This window comes from Colossoma macropomum, unplaced genomic scaffold, assembly GCF_904425465.1.
Source record: "Colossoma macropomum unplaced genomic scaffold, Colossoma_macropomum, whole genome shotgun sequence".
In the NCBI taxonomy this organism is placed as follows: domain Eukaryota; kingdom Metazoa; phylum Chordata; class Actinopteri; order Characiformes; family Serrasalmidae; genus Colossoma; species Colossoma macropomum.
The window spans coordinates 6,189,656-6,201,781 of record NW_023494803.1 but is presented as its reverse complement, the minus strand read 5'-3'; the positions used below and the strand labels follow the sequence as shown (position 1 = coordinate 6,201,781).

At 39.4% G+C, this 12,126-nt stretch overlaps 1 protein-coding gene across 1 annotated transcript; it reads right to left on the bottom strand.

The window, feature by feature from the left end:
• Positions 1-2,479: 2,479 nt before the first annotated feature.
• Positions 2,480-11,722, bottom strand: cln8 (CLN8 transmembrane ER and ERGIC protein). Its single transcript, XM_036593317.1, has 4 exons — positions 11,660-11,722; positions 7,194-7,440; positions 5,497-5,856; positions 2,480-3,540 (listed from the first exon to the last, which is right to left on the bottom strand). The coding sequence occupies exons 2-4, from the start codon at positions 7,386-7,388 to the stop codon at positions 3,232-3,234; spliced, it is 864 nt and encodes a 287-aa protein (XP_036449210.1). The 5' UTR covers positions 7,389-7,440; positions 11,660-11,722; the 3' UTR covers positions 2,480-3,231.
• Positions 11,723-12,126: the final 404 nt, after the last annotated feature.

Genomic DNA, 12,126 nt, shown 5'->3' with positions numbered 1-12,126 from the left:
CAGCTCTAATGAACAAGGGTCATATATTTTTGCACAGAGGCCTAGAAATAACCCTTTACATGCCTTTAAGTGAGCCCTAAAAATACAAACATCTCCATTTCATTAAAAAAAATCAGGGCTTGGTGATGGAAGCCAAACTTCAACATGTCCACTCGTACCACTATCCGGATGAAGTATCTCAGAAATTGTGATCTTTTTTGCATGTTACAAGAAAAGTTTGGCAAAAAAATCAAATAATTAACCCAAATGCAGTTGGTCAAATGGGAAATGCTGTCTGAAGTGTGCTCCTTTGGTTTTGCACTGGAACTATAAGGCTGATGCTAACAAGTAACAGAAACTTACAGCTGCCAGCTTAGCATCGTGCAAAACGTATGAATAAATTAACAAATCTGCCTCAAATTGACCTTCCCACCAAGGTCCACTTGTGACTTTTGTGTGGTTTTATGTACCAAAAACAGTCATAATTCCTTTGTACGTGACATTTTCCAACCTCTCTTTAACCTTTACAAGTTTTTGTTACTGTGCCTTTAAGGCTGATATACGTAAATGAGCCATGTTCGGATTGGCTGCCCTGAACCTCGTTCAAAAAGCAGACTGGGCTTAAACGCTCGTTATAGCTTCAGAGTGAGTGGGCGGGGCTAAACTGCTGTAGGATAAATAGGCAGATGTGTGTTTGTGACTGCGTGACCTCACGAAAACAATGAATTCAAAACAGGCTGTTTTTGCCAAGTAGCTTCCAATTATGGACTGTATGGACTGGGGAGTGAACGATACGCCCTGAAACTCTATCACAATGTTTATGTACTACAACAAACTCTTTTAAAGAAATAAAATCAGCTTTCCATGGTATAGACCCTTTATCTAATCACAAAAAGACTTACTTATGTTGTTTCTGACACTGTATGAGAGACTTATCTATAAAAAACAGACAAAAGATGAGAAAAAAATCCAGCCTCAACATGGCTACTACTGTTTATGCAGTAGGGATATAAATGATTGACCGATTAACCAACAAACAATTGTTTGACCAGCGCTATCGGCTAACACATTAATTTAATTTTAGCTCATTTCCAGTAAACAACAGTTCCTACTTGAATAGGCAGGTTAATCATTCAAGTTGAGGGACCCTTTTGAATTATATGCCTGAGGGCGCAATAGGCAATCAGTTCCAAGAGACAGGCCTACTAAAAAATGAAGTGCACAGCTAAAAATAGTGTCCTTCAGAGGCACTTTTCCAGAGGACGAAAGCACAACTACAACAATCCACTATACTGAAAGCAAACAGCCACAAGCAATAAGACAAACAAGTCCACGTTGTCTGAGGCTGAATGTGCTGCGTGGCGGTGTGAGGAAATCCACGAGTGTGCACAGTTAAACAGAAGGACAGGGTGGATGGTGAAGGCTTTCAAGAGCTACTGAGGTACATTAAGGCTGAGGTACAGTTAGTTTTAACTTGGGCTTGTAATAAGGAAAGTTTAAAATACAGAACTTTCAGCAGCTCTGATATTATCGCTGAATAGTAGCTCTTTATTATGCCTGGCCCCACCAACTACGTTCCACAGTCCACACAAGGAACACTTTTTAATATCTAAGTGCATTAATACAGAAGAAATAGAAATAAAAGACTAAATATTAGGTACTACCCACTGCTTAAAACGTGGCTCAATCAGATTTCAGAACTGGAACTTTCCACTTTTTACACCAGACATGTTGATGGGTCAGGTGGGTCATCAATCGCAGACGGTCGATTACTGGTCAAAAGCATTTTCCGAAATATGCATCCCCCACTATTGTTCATGTTTGACAAATGACTACATTTTATATAAATTAGATTTTGATGCCAAACTAATTCTTTAAAGCCAGTAGCCAAGAGTGGCTGAGAGTGACCATCGTTGGCGTGCGGAGGCAGGACCGGGCTGCCTGCAGGTCAACCTCCAGCCTCATTCTAAAGGAACTTTACCACCGCTGTGCTCACAACAGCTCAGTGCTATATACCCTTACATGGTGACTCTCTCAGTTTCTTTCAGAGGGAAATACAGTCGGCTTTCACATTGTAAAAGATACCCCATATATGTCAAGATGGTTCTTCAAGGGTTCTATATAGAACCATAAACACTCAAAGAACCCTTTGCCTAATTAAAGGGTTCTTTGCATCATGAGAGAGTTCTTCAGATTGATGGAGAATGTGCACGAATGTGCTGTTGATGGTTCTTTATAGACCCTTTTTGAAAAGCGTTCTTTACGGCACCAAAAAGGGTTCTATTCTTCTAATGTTACAAGTTTGACATCATAACAATCTAATAATCCTTTTAAGTGCTATATAGAACCGTGTTCAAAAAAGGTTCTATGTAGAACCATCCACAGCACATTCTCCATCAGTCTCAAGAACCCTTTCATGATGCAAATAACGCTTTAATCATGCAAAGGGTTCTGTGACTGATCATGAACCATTTTCTTTACTAAAGAACCCTTAAAGCATCATCTTATTTTTTAGGAGTGTAGCATAAGTCAAAGAACTGAGAACTTGAGAAGAAATGTTAATTTAAATGTGAAATTAAATAATAAACAGATGAGAAGAGTACCTGCCAACACTGAGCTGAGTGGTTTTGACATGGCAGCCTAGCAGGCAATCAATAAAATGAGCAGCTTGTTAAAGGAAAGATTTGGCCAAAAATCAAATCTACACAATTTCCCCCTCAACCCAAATGTAGTCGATCAGCCAAAATATGTTTGGTGTCTGAAGTTTGCATCTTTAGTTTCAATGTACCTACTACATGTCGTCCTGTTGTCTATGCTAATTAATGAGGTAGAAGCTTACATTGTTTGTTAGATAAATAGATAGAACTTTATTGATCCCGAAGGGACATTGTCATGTTAAGTACACTAGCTTTTCAAAACTGAAGAGGTAAACTTCAGATACCAGACATGTCTTGGATGATCAATGAAATTTGGGATGGAGGAGGGAACTGTAAACGTGATTTTTTTTACCAAACTATTCCATTTAAATACGTCATTATCATACCGCTACCAAAATAGCAAGAAAATAACAATCTTTTGCTATCAAGTAGCAGCACCAAAAACTAAATCTCCAACCATAGCCACCTTGAAATAAGTCAGCAAGTCCAATTTTTTTAGTACTAAACTGTCCCAACTGTCCCATCACCCTTCAACCAATCAGCCACATCTGAGAGTCTTTAGCAAAGGACTCAACACAACAGCTCTTTGTACAGATCAGCTGGTGTGGGCTTTCTCTCCTTTGGGACCGTTCTCACGTGCAGGCTTGTTGCTGAAGTTCCAGTCCACCGGGTTGAGCAGCTGCATGGTCTTCTTGTGCGTCCATATGGGGTTAATGAGAACGGTGAGGAGGGCGAGGCCGGTGAAGAAGACCAGCCGCTGAGGCAGAGGCACGTGAATGCTCAGTTCAGTCCAGTGGCTCCAGCTCACCCACCACATATAGTAGGTCAGCACCATCCGGCAGTGGAACATGTGGATCATGAGCCACTGGTTAGCCTTCCAGAACAGAGTCTGAGACCATCCAGCCTACAGGAGGAGGGAGAGAGAGAGAAAATGATTTTTTAAAACTGCACTGGTATTATATTTCACAGATGTTTCAACCTGTTTAAATCAGTTTTATTTTCCTGTAAAGCATTTTGTAAACATGTTTTATATGTATTATCAAATGTACTTTACTATTATTATTACTATAACTGATAAACGTTACCTTTTAAAGACACAAACATGCACAAGGGGAACTAGTCAAACATTCCTTTATCATGTACATCTAAAATGGCTAAAAGAGACACTTCTGAGGACATAATCTACTTGTGTATTGTGTAGGAAGAAGAGAGTCAAAGAAAAATAAGTATTTAAAAAAAGAAAGTTTCCAAAACTGAAGTTCAAAAATGAATCAAAAGATACAGACAACATGAAACTCTTGGAACCAAAACTGTTGGAAACTTGTTTTTGATCAAAGGCACCATGAATGCTGGTAAATACAAAAACATTTCAGTACATCATGCGATGTCATCTGGAAAACGTTTGACCAAGAACAAATTAATTAAACGAAGAGCTGCTGGTTTTCTTACAACATCAGACTGACCACCTTGGAGCAGAAAATGTAACCAACTACTGACTGAACGTTGGTGGTATGGAAAAATATCCCTACAGATTTCTTTGAGAAACTGAAAGTGAGTCTCCTGAAAAGAACGGAAACTTTAATAAAGGAAAACAGTGACACACTAAATACTGAAAAACTCTGTTTAGTTGTTGAGGCTTCTGAGTAATTTTCTGTTAAATATCTTTTGTGATTTTTTCCTGACCTTGAAAAATGGATACATTTTACTTACTGAGCATTTTAACAGAAATTAAAGAGATGAATATTACAAGTTTGATTGACATTTAAGTGGAATCAAACCTGTAATATTAAACTCTTGGTTATTGTACCTCCTCAACACTCAACAGTGAACAGTAGAAACTTAAAAATAGTTCCACAACAGGTGCCAGAATGTAGCTGCCACACCCTTTAAGGTGGAATGGAAAATTAGAATAAGAAGCAGGAGAAAGAAGCTATTAGCTATGTGCAAGGCAAAGGGAACAAACTGTGTTTTTATTAACTATTTCTTATACTAATTACCATTACAATGATTTGTAATGTCTTAGATTTTAACATTTTGTAATTTTCTGCCTCGAAGATGCATCAAAATATTAAAACCTTGACAAATGTCATGGTAGAATGAGTTCCTCTTTCAAAGAAATATACATCACCAATTTTGGTATTAGTGTGGCCTGGCCACAAGCAAATAAAGCACTTTTTTTTACTACAAACACTTTCACATGTACAGTGTTCACACCTAGCAAAGGAAGAGAAACCTCACATGGTGAAGTGAAACTGAAGAGATGGATCAGTTAGTTTCCCAAATGTCAATCCACTACATGCACCAGTTGAAAACGAGCAGGTCTGATTCTCAATTTTCACCAATAATACAAAACGTTCAGTCTGTTAGTCCCTGTACTGATCAGTCTCTCTAAATGAATCAGACACACATCCCTGCTTTGCATCTCAACTGCAAAGCATTTTCACTTACTAGGGCAAAGAGTTCATTTCCACACATAAAGAATTTACAAAAAAATGCATGTTTAAATAAATGTTTTTTTAACATACACATCAAAATACTTTCCATAGTTATGAAAAAAAACTAAAACATAAATCTGTTTACTTAACAATTTACTATGGTTTGATGCAAGTGTGTGATGATTTAGGCATGCAGTTTACTCAATATTAGTGGCAGTAGCCTTCAGCTGGCTGCAGTAGCCTTTCTATGCCCGACAGAGAAGTGCAGAGTTCAAATACCTTACTGTTAAAAATAAGAACATACAAGATATAAGTGTATCCGCTTAATATTACATTTTTTAACTTTCAGCATTTGAATTTTGTCTAATTCTGGCTCCCTAGTTTTTAAACCAATAATATGTATTTTTTCTCAGTTGCTTCCTTACCTTCAGTAGCATCCAGGAGATGCAGGTGAAGGGTGTGCTCATCTCCAGCAGTAGGGTAACCATGGGCAGGAAGTGACCCACAGTGTTCCACAGCACAGCCCCAGCGAATCCAGCTAGTGCAAAGGCATGGTGGACGGCCAGCGGCAGGTCAAAGGAGCGGAAGACCAAGCTAGAGCCGTGCAGCGCCACATTCTCAAACAGGAAGAAGCCCACTGCTGTCAACACATTAAACCAAGACCAACCTGTCTGACCGTTCACCTTATCAGCAAACAAAGCGCCGTCCTCAGTGAGCGCCTGCAGACCAGCCACCGTGCTCTGAACGCCAAAGAGCGCCCGTGTGGCTGCTAGGTCCCAGAACACCTGCACATTAGATATAAGATGGTCACCTTTATTCATATCATTTATTTATAACATTTTAAAATTTATTTGAAACATTGATGAATAACATTCACTAATTAGCTGTAGCATTAAAACCACCTCCTTGTATCTACACAAAAAAAAGTGTCCATTTTATCAGCTCCACTTACTATATAGGTGCACTTTGTAGTTCCACAATTACAGACTGTAGTCCATCTGTTTCTCTGCATACTTTGTTAGCCCCCTTTCACCCTGTTCTTCAATGGTCAGGCCCCCTACAGGTCACTGAGGTGTTTAAAAACTCCAGCAGCACTGCTGTGTCTGATCCACTCGTACCAGCACAACACTCACTAACACACCACCACCATGTCAGTGTTACTGCAGTGCTGAGAGTGATCCACCACCCAAATAGTACCTGCTCTATGGGGGTCCTGACCATGGAAAAACAGGGTAAAAGGGGGCTAACAAAGTATGCAGAGAAACAGATGGACTACAGTCTGTAACTGTAGAACTACAAAGTGCACCTATATAGTAAGTGGAGCTGATAAAACGGACAATGAGCGTAGAAACAAGGAGGTGGTTTTAATGTTATGGCTGATCGGTGTATGCCATTGCTATCACTTTTATGGATGTGCCAATCTGAAAGACTGGTATCAAAGCCAACTGAGGCCAATTCCAATTGATTGCTAAGATCTGCCTAAAACTGCCTCACCTAAAACGGGGGCGCATGGCTATAATGGTGCAATAAAAATCAATGTTCACAATAAAGGTAATTACAAACAGTAGCTATATCAGTTCTCAGTTATCAGAGTGTCAAACTCTGTACTGCATGAATTAAAAAGATCACTAAAAAGCAGCCAGTATATCTTACCTATAATTTAATGTATGTAAAGTGTGTGCAGCTGTTGTTACAGATTCCATTATTTTCAGAAGACTTCAGTACAGTACAGTACAGATCAGACAAATTACGTCACAGTACGCTTTTCTAAGTAAACTTCTATGCACCTACTGCATGATTTACTGCAAAGAGAGCGTAAGAAGTCCTGTTCAATTGAAAATTAGTGCAGCATTTGATGTTAAATATTTTTCTATGTGGCACTACTGGTTCTTTTTTGATAATAAAAAAATATACATCTTGACGTCTCTTGCATCTTGAAAACTCTCAGGACATTCATTTTTGCCATCTCACCACCTCTATTTAAACTAAACTTAAAGCTGGCTGTTCAAGCATGAGATCCTGTTTCATGAGATAAGCTGCAGGTGTGTCTTGACATGAAACCACCACTGCAGTACAGATGGTTCATGACCAAAAGAGGAATAAAAAAAAACCCCACACTCACTTTTTCTCTAGCAGGGAGAGCATGGTAGGTGAGGCAGAGTATTGCGGAGAGTATGTGACAGATGAGGAAGAAGAGGCTGTAGAAGAGGAAGCCCAGGCCGATGACCTGCAGTCGCAGCTCCCAGGATGAGTAGTCCAAGTCGAAAATGCTAGTGGGGAGCTCTATAGTAGTCGTGATAGTGGGCTGGGAGGCCATCGTTCTGCCCTGACCAGTATGTACTAAGGGCAGGTCCCATAAGTTACAACCACCTGGAACACAGAAGGTAAATAACAATCTGGGTAAAAGAGGTGTGGAGTCAACCAATTCAGTTCAAATTAGGGGTGAGACTCTCTAAGCACCTAACGATTCGATTCAGGGTGCCAGGATGCGATTACAGAACATCTCTCGATGCATCTCCACTATTAATTTCTAAAGCCTACATTATGATTTCCCTGTATTTGTTACTACTGCAGCTTTTTACATTGACTGATTTGACTGAAATCTTTCATGAAATTCATGTTAAATATGTTTTGAAAACTTTCAGCTCTTGTTTAAATACTTTAATTGCTTCACACAAAAACGACTTGCGTGCTAACTGCACCCCCTGCTGGAGAGACTTCAAATTGCTACAGGGGCTCTCCTTGAGTAAAAGATTTCTTAAGTCATGTCCAAGTGCTTTATAAATATACAGGGAAAAAAAACAAGGTGTTCTCCATTGTTTTAGCACAGTTACTCTGGAATTCAGCTATAGACGTCCATGGAGAACCATGAATTACTATATTTTCAGAACTGTATTCATCCAAATCACTGGGACATTTAAGTCTCTGGAAAACCCCCGGCATATTTTGACTTTGTACTCCGCAGCTTTAAAGTTAAGCATTCAGTAAACACTTAAAAGCTGACTCTGAATATTACGGAATTAGCGTGTTAGTTGTTTAGCAATATGTTTAGCAATATCCTGCACTGAAACCACATTCTAACTTCACATACAAGAATTGTATGACTATGTTGTGATAGCAAATATGCATGCAATAGTGAGAACCTCCTGCATATTCGTCCTGCTCCAATCTGGGCTGAACCAAAGTCTCCTACTTTATAATGTACAGCAGGGGCACACAGAGGCTAAACAAAATACCACTTTTCATAAACAGAATCTTTCAAGAGACAATCACAATGCCATTAAAACTCGATTATTTTTCTAGTCTAAACACCATGTATTTGTACATACTACTAACTAGCCAAAAGCTTTGCTAGCTATAAACACTTTTTTCAAATTTACAGTCAGACACCGACAGTAAGGCTGTGCACCTACAGCGATTTTTTGCCACTACGACTACTGAATAATGGATGTAACATCTTGTATGCAGTGTTTTACGCCATAAACTCATTTTTCTCTACAATTGGGTCACTTTAGTGGAGCCCCTGTGCCCTTAGCCATGGTCCCGTTCAGTGATATTTGGAGGAAAAATGTACATGGGACAAAACGTATCAGCCAGAAATCGAGACAGAATCAGTGTATACACGTTCATGTATACACCTCAATCAGAATACAATTTCTATCTGAGGGAACGAGGTGGGTAATCCTGAACATAATCTGTTAAACAGAAGAATAATAACCATTTAAACTCCTGTATCTGATTACATCCCCAATCGGAAAGATTAAGTATGTTCTGCATGTCTGTCGTGTCATAAGAAAGTTTATACCGTTCAACATGGTGGAGCAGAAACTGGTCTGCAGAGGAGACGAAGTTTATGCTCTGATCTTTAAAAGACGGCGGTGGGACGGGAGTCCAGCTTATGTGTCTGAGAACACGACGTCTTCCTCTCGGCCTTCTTTAATAAGTTTTCCTGAGTCTGACATCATTTTAAAGTAATTAAAAACACAAGCGCTGCTCACCGCTGCTCATCTCACTCTGACTGGACTCACGTGATGCTCGTTGCCATGGTAACGTCTACACTAAGTGGTTCTCTATGTGTGCATGTAATGTTGGACCTGATTACTTGTAGTGTGGATGTAAACAGAGATTTTAAACAGTTAGAGAGCAGAGTGAGCAGATAAACACCTCAGTCTAAATCTATAATCAGAATTTATTCAGTCAGATTGGCAAAACTCCTTGCATGTAAACAGCCATTGTAGAGTAATATTACAGGATTGTAACACAGGAGGCTGCAAACTTAGGCTTATTTGGTGTGAGATTGACAAAGACTGACCAAACTGACCAAATTCCGTGAGACAGGAATGAGATCTCTGTCTTTCAGAAATACCATTTGCAGGGATGTACACTCTGCTCAGATTTCCACTGTTTTCCCATTAGCATCCTTTCATCTCTTTAGCTCTCGCCAACGAGTAAAAGCCAGTCTGAAATTTACTCTTGTCTGGTCTTTTGCTCTGTCACTTGCTTCTTTTCTTCCTCATCTCCTCTTACAACGCCTTCTTTGATCTCTTCGCAGCCTCTGCTATGATGTCTGTGCTGGAAATCCCAGCTAGCTTCTTCTTAAAGCTAGCTGAAGACCCAAAGCTGTTGGTGTGTGATGTGGTGCCGTAAAGCGTTACGCAGTTCTCACAAGAGGTTTCAAGCCTACTCCTCCAAAGTGTACCAACAAAATGATTTTGAAGCTGTTATTTTAAGGTTGAAATGTTACATAATGTTGCTTTCAAAAACCAAAATATGCTTTATCTACATTTAAGTGGCCCCTTAATTTTAAATACAGGGCATCAAAACAGCGGCATACCATGCTTGTCAAACCTCGTATCTCCAAAATGGTAACTTTACAGGTGAAGGGAAAAACTACTTCATTTACAATGTAAGTCAATGGAACCAGACATTTTTCCATGTCATTTTGGGTCATTTCTTTTGGTCCATTCATCATGAAATTTACACATCATGTAATAATAATTTTCAAATTATGTCAAAAACTGAAAAACATCAAACATGATGTTTTCTTCCAACAACAGCGTTATGTGATTTTTACCAAAGAGAATTCACATTTTTCATTGCAAGAGCTCAACTTATGAAGTCCTTAAGCTGATGTTTAATGAGGCACAATGCTGAACTCTGTGGCCCAGAAAGAACTCAGTTTGACACCCCCGCCTTAAAGGGTTTTCCAGCAGAGCAGTGACCTAAAGTTTGAGGTTAATGGCCAACCACATCCTCCCGGAAAAAAAAACACTCCCTAGTGTGAACACTGCTGAGAGTGACGAGATGTTGATAAACAGGCGGCCATTTTAGAGAAGTGGTTAGACTGATAATGAAAAATGGGGAAATGATACATTGCTACCTACATGTAACGTGTGTCAACTGGACAAACTGCTGTGTGTCTTGCATCTCTCTCTCCCTCTCCCTCCCTCTCTCTCTCAATGAACACAGAAACCAAACACATGCAAATGAACCCAAGCAGCTCTCTTGAATCGACCATAGCTAGGAACAGGGGCTCTCTACCACACAGACTGAAGAACAGACTTGTGACAAATAACTTCACAAGACGTTAAGTCTATGAAAGGGGAATTCCACCAATTTCAGAATAATTTAGAATCACGGTAGAGAAACTTACAGACTCAGATTTCTTTACGGTGGTGCTGACAGGAACCAGGGGTCACAATGTCTACAACTCAAATACATCCATTTCATTCACTATCCAAAACCACCAGTGAACCTACACTTGCCTTCTGGGTTTTTATATGGAATGTTGATGATGGTAAAAAAGCCATAAATCTGAAAAAGAAAGTTTTCTTTGGGGACTATTTTGTCTTACAACATCCTGCATGTACCCCTCCGCCATAAATGAACTAAAAAAACGGATTAAAATGCATTTTAACCCAAAACATCATAAAACAATGAGTTAGACATCGGGAAGCGTAACCTATATCTCACCATTTCAAGTGTTAACTTTCTGTGAGGAGGCTTTTAGAGGAATTAAGCAATTCAGACGTCTGGTTCCTATCACCACCGCTGTGAACAATTCTGACTTCGTAGGTTTCTCTAGGATGGCGCATTTCACACTAAAACACTATTTGTTGACTTTGTTTACATCTTAGCCACTTAACTATGCAGAAATGTTGAAAAATCGGTGGATTTTCCTTTTAAATCTATTACGCGGTAGCATCGATGTTATCAGTAACGTTAAATACCTCACCAATACCTATACGTACATACAAGCATCTCTCACTGGCTGTTCAGCGTCTGACTGAACCTTATGTCATTGAAAAGAGTATAGTTTGTTGCTCCTAGAGTAAAATAACGTCTCTCTATTGATTTAGTACATTTGTGCAGTTCGTTGTTGTCCTCTGAGGTCTCTGAAGTCAAGTGCCTTGTGGTAGTTCAGGTTAGCTAGCTAGCTAGCTAACAAGCTAACCGGTACTGCACGCCTAAGTGTAAGCGTAGCCTTAGCACTTATCCTTAAAAAGACCATTTTAGCGAAATAAACGACCTCAAACGCACCGTACATTAGACTACAAGCCATTTAGGTTAAAATCTCAAGCTTACTTGCCTTTTAAGAAGAAGCTGTCCACTCCATTCCTTCACACCTCCGCTTTCTTTAACAGTGTTTTTCATATGACATCCATTTGGTCACATGCGTGGACACATCCCGCCTCCTGTCGCCTTTCTCACCACTGATTGGTCATCTTGGATGTAAGTGACGTGTCGGGAACCAATCAAAATGCTGAGTTTTCTGTACGACGCTACATTTGTTTGCAATGCTAAACTTTTTTTTGTGAACATATTGGTGAAGTATGGAACGATGTAGAAGTAACGAAGCCCGTTTCCGCCACTGGAACAAATATATAGCCATTTAGCCAAAATAATGAGAATTTTTCCTCGTAATTATGACTTGCTATGTCATGAAACTGAGATTGTGTCTCATACTCATGACTCACCTTCTCATAATTATGACTTAGTAACTCAAAATAGTGAGACTCAATCTCATAAGATTTACTGTTTCATTGTTATGACTT